Here is a 20,018-nt window from a genome sequence, read left to right as displayed (position 1 = left end):
TTCCACAAAACTGCTGCTTGTGGCATTCTGTTTATATCAACCAATAGAAATGCTTAATACTTAAAACTTCCATTCAAATCAGGAAATTGTTACAGCCAACAAGTGCAGACATGGTCTGTTTTAATATAAACTACAAAATGTTATAACTCAATCCAAAATTCTCAGACCATGACATGCTGAGCTTCGTAGTTATCAATCCATATGAAGTTTTATCAAAATCTGACCAGCCATTATGGAGAACAACACAAGAAAACTCGTCCTGCAAGTCAAGACATCAATCCTAAAACACAATAGTAATATGTTCCCTAACCACTATGTTTCATTGGGACACAATCCATTACCAGAACAAGTGCCATCATTCGTTTCGCATGTACCTCCAGTACACTGTCCACAGGCTTGATTGCATTGTGTGCCATACCATCTATCCGGGCAAATTTAAATGTAAACAAGGTGTTCAGAAGTCTATAAAAACTTTACGACCCACATGGTTTGGTCAGTTTTGACCCCATGATGACCCATATGGTGTTGCCAGTTTTGACCCCATGATGACCCATATGGTGTTGCCAGTTTTGACCCCATGATGACCCATATGGTGTTGCCAGTTTTGACCCCATGATGACCCATATGGTGTTGCCAGTTTTGACCCCATGATGACCCATATGGTGTTGCCAGTTTTGACCCCATGATGACCCATATGGTGTTGCCAGTTTTGACCCCATGATGACCCATATGGTGTTGCCAGATTTGACCCCATGATGACCCATATGGTGTTGCCAGTTTTGACCCCATGATGACCCATATGTGTTGCCAGTTTTGACCCCAATGATGACCCATATGGTGTTGCCAGTTTAAAGTCCCTTCGTACGCATCTAAAAACGTGTTTTTAAAAGATTTCGAAATAGATGATGTCGTCTGTCAAGTTCCATGCATGAAAAGTGTGCATGTTGCAACAGACCCGGTGTTGTTACTCAATAAAGACGTGGAATTCAGAACATTAAGTATTATAGGGTAAAAAATATAAATCAGAATAAATGCACATTATGAAAAAGTATTGATCCATTGAAACTATAGAGAAAATACATTAATTTACGAATTTACATTACAGTAGATGGTTCGTTCATAAAACTTTTGGTGACGGTGGAGTAGAGGAGTTACGCGTTAATGTCAGTACATGAAAATGAATAAAAATGAAATGTAAATACATAACATGAAGCATTGAATTTCAGGCTAAACATATAAAATATTTTTTAATTTGGTTTGATCGAGAATTTAATACAAAGCTTGTTAATACCAATACATTTATTATTAGAATTATGGTGTGGTTCATTCTGTGTTAGACTTACAGACTTATCCTTAGCGCCAACTTAGATATACGTTGAATTTCTTTTTTCATCTTTGTAATCATAAGTGGAGTTTGTGAGAATCCTGCATGAAATTATGAGAGATTGTAAATCAATGGCATTTTCCTCATTTTTCAAAATCTCACCACTGTAGACAATTAAAAGTAAATTACATTGGTGTTGTAAGTCGAACTTCATGTCCTGTGACTGTAAGAAATATTAAATACGTTCAAAGAGCGAACAACTGCAGTGCCTTCAGCGCATTGATATACTGACTGCATCTGGTAAGGTATTTTAATGAGTACATATATTACCAAATAACTTTTTCATCTTTACAAAAAACACACACAAACAAGCTGATATTAGTAAATAATCAAATGAATTGCACATAATTTATTATATATATTTTCAGTAGATTTCATGATAAATTATTCATTGTCACTATCCACAAGGGAAGCCAGGGAAAATACAACACATTTTTAATATTCATATACATTGGACATGATGATTCCATTTTTTTTTAAATTAATTGGTACATTATCGGTTCAGACAATACAAGCCAATTTGTTTTCTTATATTGCAAAGATTCTTTTATAATGCACTACGTTTCACAAACTGTAATAACCTCTTTAAATGATACATGAAACTACAAAGTCATCTTCAACACTGATGCCCCCACAACAAATATTTGGACAGTTGAATCAACTGTATATTCTACAATAAAACTTCCATCAGCCCTTTCTTTCAACTAACTATCCTATAGTATCATAGTTGTTTTAGTAGTAATGGAAGTAGTCAAAGTGGTAGTTATGGTAAATAATTAATTAAAGTACAAGCGTACACTTATCCGAGAAGACCTTGACCTCACACAGTGTCAACGGCGCCTGCGGTTTCATCACGTTGACCCTCTCGATCAAAACGGGGAAGTTTGTGGCGAGGTTCTCAATGCGGATCGGTTTGGCTACGGTGTCGCCAGTGGCGGCGTTGTCGTAGATCTGAATTGGCGGACTGCCGCCGACGGGCTGGATCTCCACTGTGAAGCCGGTCAGTTGGATGGTTATGTCTACAACATGTTGTGACATGTGCAGAAAAAGTTCAAAAACAAATGTCTAAAACATAAAGCCTTACATTCACTACAATAAGTTTTTTTTGTGTTCTTGACATGTGCGTTAATAGTTCAAATAGTCATCTTAAAAAACAAAGCCTTACGTACCCCAGAATAAGCTGTTGTTGATGACATATGCGTAAATATTTTAAGTAGCAATCCTTTTAAAAATTGTATTTCTTGTCTGAGTAAGTTATTGTTGTAAGAATGAGCTTAAAAAGTTCAAATCGAATAAAAAAATTGGGTTCCCATCAATATGTTGTTGTTGTTGCCATGTTAATGAATATTTCAAATTGCAAACTTATTGAAAAATAAAAGCCTTTATCTCTCCAGAATAAGTTGCCGTTGTTATTTCTGCGTCGTGTATAGCAGCCTGGGACAGGGAAGTATTTTAATATAAATTTAATATATATACAAATATCAGCACTACCATAATATTTTTTAACATGTGACAGTTAAAAAAGTTATTTCTTGTATGACGGTCCTTTTTATCAAATTGAAAACGACCAATGATGTGTTTTATTTACATCCAATTGGCCACTGAAAAAGCGAAACATTATACATGTAATAGAATTTTAAACAAACAATAGCCAAATATGGCACGTACTAAACAAAAATGTGTTACAAAAATGTTAATTTATTAATAGCCATGAATTTGAATGATCTTAAATTCAATTGTTGTACCGGTACGGCCTTCAATCACTATGGTGCTCAACACAGACGGCGTTGTCAATTTTACAGTCCACGTCTGCTGGCCTGCTCCTCCATCACTGCAGCTGCAACAGCGGGACTTCTCATAGTCGCTCGAAAAGTTGGCGGAAATGGCGGCTGTGTCGCAGCCGTCCACTGCTTTGTCAGATGTCCACAGGTAGCCAGCATAGTTAAGATCCGAGGTTTGCGAAGTCACGCCACCGGCAGCTATGTTTACCTGGCCTGCACAAAAAGACAAAGTCAGGGTGCCATATATTTTATTGCTACTTGTAGTTCTACAATTGAACAATAACGCATGTATAAAAATGTTATTGGTTACATAAATGCAGTGTTTGGCAACGAAAAATGAATGTTTAAGGCGGTCCCATAGCTGATATAATTGGTGAAACTAAATACATTTTGGTAGCATCAATGGTGATACTAAACCTGCAAGCAGCATTAAACAAATTCGTAATAAAATAGTAAACATAATTATAGCTGACATATGAAATATAAATAAACACAACTAGAAACTCCTGTTTATCATTTATGTTAACCAAACTCAGAACATGTTATATTAAGCATAGGGAACATTATTCTCAACATAGAATAGCATATAACAAGATCACTACCAGTGGAAGCTGGTTGTATGACTTTCTTTTGTTATATTATGGTCTGGCCTTTACACTAGTATGAGTTCATTAATGTGACAAAGTATGCCAACATTTTAAGTCAATACATCGTATAGACATTGACAAAATGTTCCAGTCAAACCATCAAATATACATTAACGAATGTGACCTAGTATAAAGCATTACATCTATGTTTTAAAGGGAAATAACTCTGTACAACTCTTTGATATGGAGTGGCAATGAAATTAAAATGTTTCAGTTGAATCAATAGACATGTGAAATATTAAAAACAAGAAAATGGAAATTCAAAAGACTATAACATATATTCTGAACAAAATAATTAAAATTCTTTAGTAACTGTTACCTTGGCATGGCAATTCCTATTTAAAATTCTGAGGGAGGTAAGAATATAATGTACATCAATGTAGAACATTTGAAACGGCGGGTGGTTGTCAAGATATTGATCAGAAAGCCTTTCTATTTTCGTAAGAAACTGTTTCTTAAGAAACTTTTCCTTGATCTCTGCCCGCCTCATATGCAATAAAACACTACATGAAGTTTGCACACAACCTTCTGTGATCTACTTGAATGCGTAACATTTGGTTTTGGAATGCTGATAAATATTGATGATGCACATTGCGATAATGTTTCTTGTTACTCTGCTTTTTCATTGAATTGTTGGGGACTATTGCGCGGAACGAAGCCGGGAAAGATCAAAAATCACTTTGATATTACTACGCAAGCATCGAATCAGTTTATTTCATTTGTTTTGGCTAATGCTTTAAACAATTAAACGCTAATCTTTGGATTGTCTCATCAACGATTTTGTTTACAAATATTGTATATACTATGTTATTGTCACTGTGTACTGAAATTTATTGGCAGGCCTTGTCGTGTAAACCTTTCTTCAAATCGTTGGATACATTCAAACACAACATGACACTAACAAAGTATGCTTTTTCTATCTTCTTAAAAAGCAGTGACTTCGGTTCTTGCCTCTGCATATGCAAACGAAAACTATTTACATGTCCAGTTTTTGTTTTTTTCTTATATTATTGAGCTTCAAATGTTTTTTTCAATTGAGTAACAGTAGCCATTACACATACCCTAAATACAATCACGAGTAATATATGTCTATAAAGTATCTATGCATCAAAAGAAGACTTTCACATAAAAACTCAAAAGCGTTGTTTATTTAGCGATAAACAATGTAAACATAATTTCTTACAAAAGAATGCATAGCAAAATATATATTTAAATACTATACAAATATTGAAAAGTTGTCATCTTTTGTATAAAAAAGTTTCAATTTTCAGTTATAAACATTTCAGAATTTTAAATTTTAATTCGGACGTGTTATTGTAGTTATTGTAGATTATTTAATCACTCACAATATTTGTATATAATACATAGAGATTTTTAACAGGATACCTTAATATTGTGTACATACAATATAAAAAAAAAAAGAACAGAATATTGATTTACAAACAAATTAAACTAATCATCACCCAAATGGTTTTACGGTACTCAAACATATAACAAAAGCAGTCGGAAGACAGCACACTCGACTTTTCTTGTTTTCTCGTTTAGTTTCTGGCTTTTTAAAACCTAATTGTTAATTTAAAAAAAATTATAAATTGAGCTGTGAGAATTTATGTATGTAAATTTAAAGCTATAAAAAACGCCCTTATTTTTAACAAATTGTAAACTTACCACATACTGTCAGAAACCTGGCAAACAAAATTATCCAAATTACATAAATCTTCATATTACCACTAAAAAGCCAACAGAAACGGGATTAGTTATAAAAAATAATGTGCTATCATTTAGATATGTAACCATGTGTCAATTTGCGTAGTGCGCAGCTTACTGAGTCAACTGACTTTTAAGCGATACTTCTTAGAACTTAAAATGATATCGACAATTTAAGTAAATGTTTTCTTCCTTAAGCAATAGATTTTCACTGAAACTTGTTGATACAGAAGTTAATATTTTTGTACAATTTGTTCAAGTGTTTTGTGAATTTATACTGACGCACATTTAATGATTCTACCGTGTATTAATATTTTATAAATACTAGCCAAATTGCTGAAGTTAGTTTATAGGTAAATAAATTATAGTCTATGATATTATGTATAAAACATAAAAACAATTTAAAACTGCATGTTTTTTTACTTCTTTTGTTTGTGCATAGAGTTAATTATTGCAGGTGCCAAGAGTGTTTATGTCAGCATAAGGCTTTTGATGTAATAGATGTAAAATAAATAGGTTGAAACAAAACTATACAGGTTCAATGTCGCGCTTCAACTAAGCTAGCTATTTATGTTTTCCACAAGATAGTTAAGCCCTTTCAGTGCGGGAACCGAATTTTAAAGGCCTTTGCAAACAGTTTGGATCCAGATGAGACGCCACAGAACGTGGCGTCTCATCAGGATTCAAACTGTTTGCTATTCTGAAAGTATTCTTTGAAAAAAATAGAAGAAAATGCTAATTTTAAAAATTCTGCAGACGACATTTTAGCAGACGACAAATTTCCCAGCATGCAAAGGGTTAGACCGAGGCGCATTGTACTAGATGCTTCACATCGCGTATTGAAAGACCTGGTGTCGCTACAGAATGGTTATCTAAACAAATGGCCAACATATACAGAAACCCAGGTAAGTTTATAAAGAACCTAGTTACTGCTCCATAAATAAATGTATATGACTCAGTCTTGATGAAAATTGGTCATAATGTTTATCGCTATAATAGCTCAGACGATTTTAAATGTGGCTCATGGGTATCATAAAACTGGGTCAGCAGGTAAATACTAAGAAAATATTGTTACCAATGTCACATTTAGGACTCAAGCCTGAATGAGACTTTATCAGAGTGATTAATCTGGGTTATGTGTGTTCAAAAACTAGGCTACTCTGTCATATCTAATAACAAGAGGGCCATGATGGCCCTGAATCGCTCACCTGACTCATTAAGATCAGATGAAAACTATGACCTCTATTGTCTACACAATGTTTTTCTATGATTTGACCTAGTGACCTAGTTCCTGACTCTAGATGACCCAAATACAATCCCAATCCAGATTTCATCAAGATAAACATTCTGACCACAGTTCATAAATATTGGATGAAAACTGTGACCTCTATTGTCAACACAAGGTTTTTCTATTTATTTGACCTAGATTTTTACCCCAGATGACCCAAATACAATCCCACCCAGATTTCATCAAGAATTCTGACCAAATTTCATAAAGGTTGGATGAAAACTGTGATCTCTAATGTCTACACAAGGTTTTTCTATTATTTGACCTAGTGACCTTGATTTTGACCCCAGATGGCCCAAATAAAATCCCAACCCAGATTTCATCAATATAAACATTCTGACCAAATTTCATAAAGATTGGATGAAAACTGTGACCTCTATTGTCTACAGAAGGTTGTTCTATTATTTGACCTAGTGACCTTGTTTTTGACCCCAGATGACCCAAATACAATCCCAAACCGGATTTCATTAAGATAAACATTTTGACCAAATTTCATCAAGATTGGATGCAAACTGTGACCTCTACTGTCTACACAAACAAATTGTTGACGGACAGACGCACGCAGGCACGCACAACGGACGCCGGACATCACACGATCACATAAGCTCACCGTGTCACTTCATGACAGGTGACCTAAAAATATGTGTCGGAGATAAACATGAACAGTTGTGGTTAAAATTCCATAGAAACAAGGGCTGTTTGTAAAACATGCATGCCCCCCTATATGGGCTATAAGTTGTAGTAGCAGCCATTGTGTGAATACGTTTTTTGTCACTGAATGGTGGTGGTGGTGGTGGTGGTGGTGGTGTAGTAGTAGTAGTAGTAGTAGTAGTAGTAGTAGTACTAGAAGTAGTAGTAGAAGTAGTAGTAGTAGTAGTAGTAGTAGTAGTAGTAGTAGTAGTAGTAGTAGTAGTAGTAGTAGTAGTAGTTGTGGTAGTAGTAGTAGTAGTGGTAGTAGTAGTAGTAGAAGTAGTAGTAGTAGTAGTAGTAGTAGTAGAAGTAGTAGTAGTAGTAGTAGTAGTAGTAGTAGTAGTAGTAGTAGTAGTAGTAGTAGTAGTAGTAGTAGTAGTAGTAGTAGTAGCAGTAGCAGTAGCAGAAGCAGTAGCAGCATTACAAGACCAATACTTAAGAATGATCAAATGGGAAAAGGTAACCTAGCACTGGCAGTAAATATGTGGCTCATTTACAGGTCAGATTTGGAATCTCTGCTGTAAAATGAGATTTTGAATGAATTAAAGGGAGGCAAATCTGTAATAAAAAGAACATGCATAAACCGTAGTTGTTTCCCTTGTTTGAACCATGCTAAATCCTTACAAGTTTGGAAAGAATTGGATGAAAAATTTGGACTTTATTGCATAAACACCATTTTCTCAATTCAAGGGGAGGTAATTCTGTACTTCATGGACCAATAATGCTAATTTTTTGTAGGGTTCGTGTCCTCATTGATATAAAGACACTGTGCAAATTTGGAAAGGATCGGACAAAAAATGTGGAAGATTTTTGAAAGTTTTCACAAAATAGGCAAAAACGAATAAACATGCAAATTTCAACGAGCTCCTGCGGCCATGTTTTTTGACGAATCAAATTTCTTTGAACAACTTTTTCAGGGGAGCCTTCAAAGGTCATCCCTGTGAAATTTTTTGAAAATCTGATGAGCGGTTTCTGACAAGAAGATTTTTTAAGGTTTTTACCATATATGGTCATGGTGGCCATCTTGGTTATGTGATCAAATTTTTTTTAACAATTCTTTTGTCCCATGACCTAGGGATGCTCCACATGAAATTTAGTTGAAATTGGCTCAATGGTTTAGTAGAAGAAGATGTTTACAAATTGTTTACAGACAGACAGACGGACGGACGGACGCCGAGTGATCACAATAGCTCACCCCGAGCTATCGCTCAGGTGAGCTAAAAACATTAAAGCTATTGCATACATTTAGGTGCCACAACTTCATGTGGGCATTGCTTGCATATTTTCAAGAAAACCAAATTGTGCGGAGGGGTTATACATATACATTGTTTTTGTTGTACTTCTTTGTATTTTGTATTCTGTGAAATGTGTTTGAACTCTGACCTAACTTAACGACAGGAATTTTATTGTAAAGGTTTAATTAAACAGATAAGTATATCTTGATAATTTGTGCGATAGCAAGATATGGCGGAAGACCTCGGGCAAAATTACGTGGTAATGTGAATAAGTGAGCAGACTAAGCAATTTCAATTAAATATACTTGTGTCATGTACTTACAAGCACTAAATGGCCATCTTGTATGCAATAGAGAACGATAAGTGGTTAACGCGAAAATGTTTGAAAACTTGTGTGATTATTATAATATAGTTCAATGTCACCATATACAATTTCCGAAATTGACAACAGGATTTTAGTCAACAAAGACCTAAGTGGTCATTAGGAATATATATTTGCTATGATATGCATTATTAGATAATTATTGTTCTATATCTCAATTAGGAAGATAGCATCTTGGAATATTGCTGCCTTACTTAGTATTAGAGGCAAATATTGTATTACTACTTATTTATTATGATATTTATCTGAATGTTCGGGTACCATTTCTGGAAACACTTGTGCCAGATAATTATTACTATTTTAATTTAATTGTATCAATGCAGCTCTATGCTACCATAGCTTCTTATCATAAGAAAGCAGTTTGTCCCTTTTTTACAAATAAAATGGCATGTAATATTTTAATAAGGGACGAAATTTTCTGCCTTAACTAGATATTTGCAAAAAAAGAGACTTTCTTGAAACGAAATATATCATAAAAGCAGAAAGTGTCGTCCCTAATTAGCCTGTGCAGTCTCCACAGGCTAATCTGGGATGACACTTTACGCACCTGCATTAAAGCCCCTTTTCACAGAGAACGACAAAAATAAATGTAGCACAGGTCATTAGTGTGTAATGAGAGAAATCCAAATAATCATTTTCTATAGAAGGTAATAATATTAGCTACATTTTGGGAAAACTGGCCTTAATGTATGTGCATAAAGTTTCAAACAATCAGATGATGCATTCCGCACAGGCTGATCAGGGACAACATTTTCTTCTATGGATTGTTTCAATTAAAGAGTGTCTCTTCTAAAGAAAAATTCAATCATGGTGCAAAGAGGTGTCACTGACTAGCCTGTGTTACTCTTTATTTAATGCTCATGCATAAAGCCCTGTTTTCCCAAGACGAGACTCGTACTATTCTTGTTAAACTTGTTACGATAAAAGCAATCAGACCAATATTCCAAATGCTGTCAGAATGCTCTTTATTTTAGTACTAATTAATATTACATAAATGAGTCAGTCAAATGATTGCATTGAATCATGCTCTGGGATTACAGGCTTTAATGCATGAGGGAAAAAAGAAAAAAAGTGTTGTCCCGGATTAACCTGTGCAGTCCGCAAAAGCTAATCAGGGACAAAAATTTCAACTTTTTTTATTTATTTAAAGAAAGTCCTTTCTAAACGAAACTCCATGCACACTTTTTCCACGTTTATATAGCCAAATTCTCCGGGAAAAGGGTCTGCGCATATATCGTCCTTTCCATTTTCATTTTGCGTTCTACACAACGAAAAACAAGAACAAGTTCATATTCCGATTTTCTTATAACAAAATCAAAAAATCAAGACAAAGTTGAGTTCTTTGTATTGTTTTCTGTGTACTAATAACAAAGCAAAACACAAATCTTATTTCCCAATTCATATTTCGTACACAATAATCAATACATATGAAAATTGAATCACAGTGCCTGTTTCCATTTACCGTTCTTGAATTGATAAAACGGTATACGGAAAACGAGGGGCGCTCCGTAGTTTTGGGGTGATAAGTCGTGATTGATCTTTTTGTGCAGTTTTCTCCCTTAGATCTTATTATTTTTGAATACATAAATGTTGACAATTATAGAAGAAGAATAGTCAAGTCTTGGGACAGCTATTGTTGGCTACTCTCATTGGAAAATAAAAAGATCTAGTAACATTAATTTTTTATACAAATCTACACGTCTGCTTTTGTTTATAATCATTGGATTTGAGTACATGCATAACATGCATTTCAATAATCATGGCACAATAAATAAATAATTAATCAATTAAATAAATAATGATTGCTTTTTTTTAAAGTTATTAAAACAATTGAATTATTTACTACATTGTATCAAAAAGCCAAACATTATTGCTAAACATATAAATTCAATTAGTATGGTAAACAATATCCCTGAGAGTATAGATTGCCCCGTTAAGCCCTGTCAAGGCAAGTCATGTGCCGACCTGGTGGACTCTTGTACCACGCAGGTCTTGCAGCCAACCAGTGATTTGCAACAAGTTGCAAATATAGGGTGCGACACTGATCCTGAATTTCACACTAAATAGTGTTATAAAGTTCAGAGCATGGGTTGTAATGCCTTAAGCAATATGGGTTCACGAACTGTGTTCTTTTAAAAGTGTTTCAGAATGATTATATGCGGTGCTTCCTTTATTAGATAAAGAAAATTTGCTTAAAACAATTATACAAATATTTGAAACTCTTTACAAGACGATTACATTATAATAAAAGCAAAATCAACGCTAATTAAGAGCCATTATTTAAAATACCATAATTATACCTTAAAACTATGACATTGTTACAACTAATTAATTTTATGAATAACGTTTTGTTTGGTACATTTTTCCACTTTACGAATGACTATTTAAATGACCTTGATGTGTATAAAAGGAATACAATAATACATTTTTCGACTATTGCATGTACTTAAACAGATCACGCAAGCCAACGCTTGCTTGAAGGCGCGTTATTTTTCCCTGCTCACGGCCACCACCACCTTGAAGAACTAATCAATAAAATAAGCTCTGAAACTCATATATATCCTCGACTCAGCAAATCATACACGTATAGTTAATATATACAAGCTTTTCTATAAAGATATGCGAGTTTCATTTTAGGAGACAACCAGGGTCTAAAACAGAACGTTTAAACGCGAGCAAGTATTTTCTATAGGCGTGACGCATGCTATTCGCCTTCTTTATGAAACGTAACGTTTAAAGTGACATGGCTGCATCTGCCGTCAGTTTGCTGGCATCCACCCACACAAAAATGGGAGCAGTTTAACTCGCATTTAGAACCAAGCCAGCCCTCATTACACAACCCTAAAAGAAGTCAATAGAAAAATTTAGCCAAAACCATGTACAAAATTTGGCAATTTGTCTCATGACCTTAGATGACCTTAATGCATGACTTTGAAAGAATACATTCAAAAGTTTTGGACCAAAATTGACAACTATATACACAAAACTTGGCACATGGTTATATACATGTGGTACCATACCAAACCTCATTTAAAAGAGCATCAGCTAATATTTAACACAACATTGGCTGTCATATGTACAACAGGAAACTCTTGTTGAACATATACGTACATCAAACTTTGTCCTAGTATCATAAACATACTAGGTCAATATTCTGACTCAACGTTGATTAATTTCTTAATTGTTGAGATGCGTTTGAACCTCATGCTCAATTTGGCATTCAGAAGTTGTGGTCTTTCTAGTTTGAGTCTGACGTAATTAACATTGACTGAGGAAAAACACATTTAAAAATTGTATAGTCTCGCTTTAATTGTTTGACAAAAGAATGCCATATTGTACAGAATCGTCAAACAATAAAAAACATATTCAAAAGTTTGCTGTCTTCCAGAATGTAAAACTATCATTTATAACAAGGGACAAAATTGTCACAAAACCAGGTTTTCATTGTGAAAAAAAAATCTGATAAAGGGAGAAAACTCAAACTGAACTTTTGAAATGACCAAAAAAAATTAACCCCCTTTGTAAGTTTTTTTTTTTTTTTAAATCTATTTTTAGTCGTGGCGACCTTGACATTGGAGATATTGACGTGATTCTTTCGTGGGACACACCGTCCCATGATGGTGAACAAATGTGCCAAATGATTTTAAAATCTCACAATGAATGACATAGTTATGGCCAGGACAAGCTCATTTATGGCCATTTTTGACCTTTGAACTCAAAGTGTGACCTTGACCTTGGAGATATCGACGTAATTATTTTGCGCGACACACCGTCCAATGATGGTGAACAAATGTGCCAAATGATTTTAAAATCTGACGATGAACGACATAGTTATGGCTCGGACAAGCTCATTTATGGCCATTTTTGACCTTTGAACTCAAAGTGTGACCTTGACCTTGGAGATATCGACGTAATTATTTCGCGCGACACACCGTCCAATGATGGTGAACAAATGTGCCAAATGATTTTAAAATCTGACAATGAACGACATAGTTATGGCCCGGACAAGCTTATTCCGCCAGCCCGCCAGCCAGCCAGCCCGCCAGCCAGCCCGCCCGCATTCGCCAATCTAATAACCAGTTTTTTCCTTCGGAAAACCTGGTTAATAAATACCACTTAATCTTCTTGTGCTTAAAACAAATATTCTAAAAAGGGAGACAACTCTGTCAATTCAACATAATTTTTCATTTGCAGTTACTTCCCTTGACATGATAAACTATATAGTGTTCAAAAGCTGTTATTACTATATAAATATAAGGAAAATGACCCCCCCCCCCCCCAGCGGCCATGCTTTTTCACCAATCAGAACCATTTTCGAACTCAACTGTCATATCCAAAAAACACATGTTCTGACCAAATTTCATGAACATTGGACCAAAAATGTGACTTCTAGAGTGTTCACATGTTTTCACTATATACATATAGAGAAAACTGCCCCGCCCCCTGGTGGCCATGTTTTTTCACTGATCTGGACCATTTTCGAACTCGTCCAAGAAATCAATAAAACCAATATTTTGACCAACTTTCATGATGATTGGGCAAAAATTGTGACTTCTAGAGTGTTTACAAGGTTTCTCTATAGCCAAATACCCTTGCAAAAAGTTAACCCACTTTCATACCAAAACACACTTAAACCAACATAAAACTGTGTTTTTTCAAAGTTTTTCTGAGCAGAAGTTGGTGTTTGCTAATAAAAGCGAGTTTTATGTGAGCTAAACTGTGCTTAACTGAGTTTAAAGTGTTTTTTTTTAAAGTAGATGTGTGTTAAAGCGAGTTTTTTTGCTGTAAGAAGTTGGTTTTGTATGTTTCAAAAGTGAGTCTTTTTATTTATGAGTTGGTTTATGTGTGTTTAAGTGTGTCTTTTTGTTTCATAAGCGAGTCTTTTACAACAGAAATTGGTCTTTTTATAAACAGAAGTGGGTTTAAGCAAGTTTAAGTTGGTCTTTTAATAAATAATTTGAGAGCCGCAACAAGGCTAAAAGACTCACTTTAACACACTTTTCAATAAGTTGGTCTTTTATTTATTAATATAACTCAACAATAAAACAATAATTCTTCAACTAGGTCTTTGTTTCATGTTTATAGCCATATATTATCAAGGTGAATTGTAAAGGGGCTTTTTTACAGCTTGTTTGCCATTGCACCTTTTGTACATTTGTGGGCTCCCCATAATTTTAAGGAAATATTGGATGAAAATTGCTCTTTCAGAACATCACAGGTTCACAGATACTATAAAAATGTTAAAATGTTCAAACTTAGTTTTATACCTGAATATGAAATTGTTTGTCTTTCACTTTAAATCAATACATAAATATTAAATATATTATAAGAACAATCACACATCTATAAAAATGTGAATACTTCCATTTAATTCATGTTTTTTGGAGAATTCAATAGACTTAAAGTGTTTTTTTATTCATTTTTTTGAGGGGGAGGGTGACACTGTTTCTATAATAAATAAAACTAGTTTCAGTGTGAAAGTGTTGATTAATATATGGAAACTTATGTGGGCTTGCCAGCATCAATTATATCTCCTCAACATAAAAACAATAACTAGTTAAACTTTCTTATACTGATATTTAACCCCAATACAATTAATGTCTACCACATTGACCTTTAATATACAATTTAAAAGGCAATACAAATAATATTTATAATATTATTATTTGCTAACACCATTCAGCATGTTATATTGAAATATTCACAATTAAATATAATATGCTATGGGTGCTGTGTATTATTCAATAAATACATGTATGTTGGTGTTGAAGTCAGTGAATATTTCCCAGATTTAGTAATTGGCTGACACACATAAGAGATTAGCCCCCCCCCCCCATTTAAATCATAAACATTAATCCCTATCAGTGCTCCATCTATAGGCCTAACAAAGGGGTGTTGATAGACTTTTGATTGGTTCAGCCACCATCTATTTGAAAACAAGCGACTTTGATTGGCTGGAGACAGGAAGTTATTTTTTTTAAACAAAGGGGTTTTCAGCAACTGACTTTGAGCTTTAAGGTATAATTGAGTAACATAAAGACTTATAATTCTAGTGTAAAATGTCTTGAAATACTTTCAGCATGAAGTTTTGTGTGATGAAAACAACGTGTATTTACTACAATGTGTAAATCAACAATAAGTTTGTGGCAAAGGAGATTCAAAGTGGATGGTTAAAGTGATATGGTCTCATAATTCATCAACTGCCTGTTTTCTTGGAATACTGAAGAACAGCTGTTTTAGGTTTGTATTTTCATTTTTGCACCACTTTTTTATTTAGTTTTATATTGAATTTATTATGATCATTATCATATTAATGTATTGTCACTGGAAAATGTAAATGGATAAGTATAAATGTAATGCAATTAAAAAAACAACACGATTGGAATAATTATGTCTGTATTTTATGGTTATTGTCATCTTAAATGTTATTTATACCTATTTCTGGTCATTAATGAACAGATTTCTTTCCCACATATTCAATGAAAACTTGTTTATTTTAAATTTGAAGGTTAAACTCCCAAGGTGAAATTTACATTGATTGGAAGATTCTTTGGATAGAATATGCCTGCCAAAAAAGAGAGCGAAAGGGGGACTGATGTATGGACTTTGATACCAGATTTTACCCTGCACAAGCAGGCCAACTTGAGGAGATCAGGAGTAGGAAAACTGAGCTCTGTCCTTGACCAAGAAAAGTTGGATTTGTTGAGAGGTAAAACTATACAGGTTTTAGCATTTGAAAGGCGTCACACTTCCGACCAGTCCACAAAGCCAAATGAGACCACGTATCTTGGTACATTTTCAAACAGTATTTTCTACCACACGTAATTTCTTATAATTATTTATGACAAGCGTTAAGTCACATGTGATCACAGGATTTAAATTGCAAAAATAAACAAAAAAAAACAACAAGCAAACAAACTTGTTTTGATTTAAATTTATAGTAACAAGATTACCATAACAGCAATAATTAACACTTACATTATAAAATATCTTTCAGGACCTGATCTCAAATGAGATCATGCACGAGTGTTGTTCAACCTCCCCTAAGGGGGGATTCGAGAGGGTCCCCAGATTGACGAACACTGCGCCATAGTTGGTATGATTCTTTTTTAGGGAAAAGGGGGATTTAAATATATAGGTGTCCTACTGCCTCCATATTCATTTTGAAACAAACATAATGCAATTAATTCAAATTTGACTCCAACACATAAACTGTCTTGCGTTAATTTAATACTTCTGCTAAAATTTAAGAGTAACAAAAAAATGTGTTTGTGTATAAAAAAGTTTTGGAGAATTTAACACATAGGCAGACAAAAATAACCTCAGTATAAAGTAAAAGATAAAGCTTTCATTTTGAATAATATAAAAAATTCAAGCAACAGTAATTTGCCTCCTTGTTTCGAAACCTCTTTTGAAATCCTTCTAATGTAGATGATGTTAAAATGGGATATCTGAACTGATGATATTGATGTAAAAGTTTATTCCACCAAAATCAAGTCATTCAGATCAGACTTGATTTGGGTGGAATAAACTTCTACATGTTTTTTTAATACTGTAATGTACAGTAAAATCCTGCATTGATAGTTCATATACATTGCAGATGTCATCTCCCAAAAATTTGCCATGATCATTTCAACAGTGCGACAGAAAAATGAGATGGGCTTTGAGGAGGCTTTGTGTCATTTACTGCGTAGAGAATATATGAAATGTGTAGTGCTGAGCAATTTGTTGCTTTTGTATATAGGTGTAAATATGTCTAAAGGGATATTCCAGGAAAAAATTGGATGAATGATTCCTTAATGACGTCATTTTATAAATCCGGTACCACCAACACTGTTAAACACAATTATTATTAATTTTATCCTTTTTATCACCCCTCACTAACTGAAACTGAATATATAATGGTTCACGTTTTTACCTGTGGTAGCCCTAAGATGAAAATGTGATTTATTTTAATTTATTATGTTAAATGTGCTGGCATATTGTGATAATGTATCTTGGGTAGATGTTTTTCTGGTTTTGTTAAAAAAATATTGTAAAAATGTTCACATTATTATTTTTATGTCCCCTACCCACAATTGTGGGGGACATATTGTTTTTGCCCTGTCTGTTGGTCTGTACGTTGGTCTGTTCGCTCCAACTTTAACATTTGCAATAACTTTTTCAATATTCAAGATAGCAACTTGATATTTGGCATGCATGTGTATCTCATGGAGCTGCACATTTTGAGCGGTGAAAAGTCAATGTCATCCTTCAAGGTCAGAGGTCAAATATATGTGGCCAAAATCGCTCATTTTATGAATACTTTGGCAATATTGAAGATACCAAGTTGATATTCAGCATGCATGTGTATCTCATGGAGCCACACATTTTCAGTGGTGAAAGGTCAAGGTCATCCTTCAAGGTCAAGGTCATCCTTCAAGATCAAAGGTCAAAGTTTTTATATAAATTTCAAAGCGGCATTCTCATGAAGCTGCACATTTAGAGTGGTGGAAGTTCAAGGTCATCCTTCAAGGTCAAAGGTCAAAAAAATAAAAATTTCAAAGCGGCGTTCTCATGAAGCTGCACATTTTGAGTGGTGGAAGTTCAAGGTCAAGGTCATCCTTCAAGGTCAAAGGTAAAAAAACTTTGTTTTTCAAAGCAGCGTTCTCATGAAGCTGCACATTTTTAGTGGTGGAAGTTCAAGGTCATCCTTCAAGGTCAAAGGTAAAAAAAAATAATTTCAAAGCGGCGCAGAAGGGGACATAGTGTTTCCGACAAACAAATTTCTTGTTTTTTAATATAAACATAGCTTTTTTGCAAATTGTGTGTGCCTTATTTTAATAATCACATGGGGCTTGTAATGATCTGTTGTGATTTTATGGCAGTTAAGGTAACTGTGAGTCTTGCAGTGAGTTTTTGTAACACACAAAAAACCAACATACCTAATCTTACAAAAACCAACATACCAAAACCCACAAATAACCAACATACCAAAACCCACAAAAAACCAATATACCAAAACCCACAAAAAACCAACATACCAAAACTTACAAAAAACAACTTACCAAAACCCACATATGTGTACCAAGTGAGTTTGTTCTGTGTTTCACTCAGTTTTAACCAAGTTGGTAAAAATACCCACTTTAAACACAGAAAAAACAAACTTACAAAAACTCACAAAAACCAACATACCAAAACCCACTAAAAACCAACTTACCAAAACCAACAAAAAACCAACCTACCGAAACCCACTATGGTACCAAGTGAGTTTTTTCTGTGTTTAACACAGTTTTATACAAGTCGTTAAGCTAAAAAGACCCACTTAAACCAAGTTTGTATTTTTTACCGTAGACCGTAAAGGATTACCTTGATTTTGACCTTTTACCAGAATGTGTTTGTCAGAAACACAATGCCGCCTACTGCGCCGCTTTTATTTATTTAACAAAAATATATACCTGGGCAGGTCAGATAACTCAGCGTTCTAAATAAGCTGCGTATCAGCGTAATATACGCAGTAGAAATATCAAGATACGCTCAATTTATCATTTCCTTGCGTACATTTGAGAAAGCCAATCTGGTCTTACGCAAATGATGTAAATTTTTTGCGCACAACCTAAACAAAAAATATAAACAGCTGATTGTCTTTCGCCAAAATATGAGACTGGTTATTGTACAAATTAGAGGTCATTTGTGCGCTGGATTGTAGAAAAAAGTTAGCCAGTCGGTATGTATACTCTGTATCATCTAGTAGTGCTGCACCGAATCCAAAATTTCCATCGGATCCGAATACGAATCCAAAGGCTCGGATATCGAATATCCGTTCGAATCCTAATTTGAAAGTAAAAATACGCAAAATAAATTAAAATTTATATTGTTATAACCAAAATTATGTTTTGAAACACCATAACGTATATATGTCTTATGAGAAACGTAATAAACTTTTATTATTATTATAAACTTTACAGCTACTAATATTTATACTACTTTAGCAGCATTTGGAGATGCAGTTGCAACCGCAACAGCAGTAGTGGAAGCAGAAATAACGACATCAAAAACAAAAACAAATACTAAGTAGATGACAAAATTGACTTACGTTGTTCGAAAAAAAAAATTATACCCAGGTCCAGATTCCGCAAATTTCTCAAAATCGCACATACACGAAATAGTGTTAGCATTTTAATGACAAACATTAATAATAATGCCTCATATTAAACACATCTATGTCAGTCAGATATAATATAAGTAACGCTGTATTTTAACAAGCAAAAAACGCATCACACGCAATCTGCAATAAGTATCAATAAAATATTTCGTAACGACCAATTATAAGCCAGAATTAGTATGCCGATAAAACCCAAAATGCTTCCACATCAAGGATTTTAATTGTTTAGGTGCATTGCGATTTTTCTTCTGCGCCATTTTGCACCATCCAACGAAAGTATACTATGTAGTACCATGTTTTTGTCGAAAAAGTAGCGATAATTGTGACAAACTACATACCAGTCAGCCTTTCAAACAGAAAGAAACAATTTAACAAAACGTATTATGGCGAAAGAAACAATTAACGCAAACGAAAGGTTAAACTCAAATATGATCCGGATTCGAAACTGATTTTACCAATCACTGTTTGGATCCGTGAATCTCGGATATTTCGGATATTCTGTGCAGCCCTATCATCTAGACGCATGGTAAATTAAGTATTGATTTTTTTAACAAACAGTCAAGCGCGTATGTGTTTATTTACAAGAAGAGGTCAGCATGGCTTCTTCGAAGCCAAAACAGGTAACTTCTCAAAGTAAAATTGATTCATTTTATACAGCAAAAGTTGTATCGAGTAAAAACATTGTACTGCCAACACCGAATGATTGAATTTCCTCTGTTTTGAAATAAAAAAGGACACACTTAAACGCTAATAAAACAAC

At 34.1% G+C, this 20,018-nt stretch overlaps 1 protein-coding gene across 5 annotated transcripts in view; it reads right to left on the bottom strand.

The window, feature by feature from the left end:
- The window catches only part of LOC127862660 (uncharacterized), a 98,409-nt gene that overhangs the window by 54,079 nt on the left and 24,312 nt on the right, over positions 1 to 20,018 (bottom strand). For 4 of the 5 annotated variants that reach the window (XR_008040724.1, XM_052401863.1, XM_052401864.1 and 1 more), the window contains 2 exons: positions 3,130 to 3,378; positions 2,182 to 2,403 (listed from right to left, as the gene is read on the bottom strand). Coding sequence is in view for 4 of the 5 variants with exons in the window: in XM_052401863.1 (XP_052257823.1) it covers positions 2,182 to 2,403; positions 3,130 to 3,378 (471 nt within the window). In the remaining variant the exon portion in view is untranslated. Of the gene's footprint in view, positions 1 to 2,181; positions 2,404 to 3,129; positions 3,379 to 5,480; positions 5,637 to 20,018 lie in introns of those variants that run through there. The other variant, XM_052401866.1, reaches the window with a different exon arrangement.

Source organism: Dreissena polymorpha, chromosome 16 (assembly GCF_020536995.1).
Source record: "Dreissena polymorpha isolate Duluth1 chromosome 16, UMN_Dpol_1.0, whole genome shotgun sequence".
NCBI lineage: Eukaryota > Metazoa > Mollusca > Bivalvia > Myida > Dreissenidae > Dreissena > Dreissena polymorpha.
Note: the sequence above shows the minus strand (reverse complement) of the source record. Positions and strands in the feature narration are given on the sequence as shown.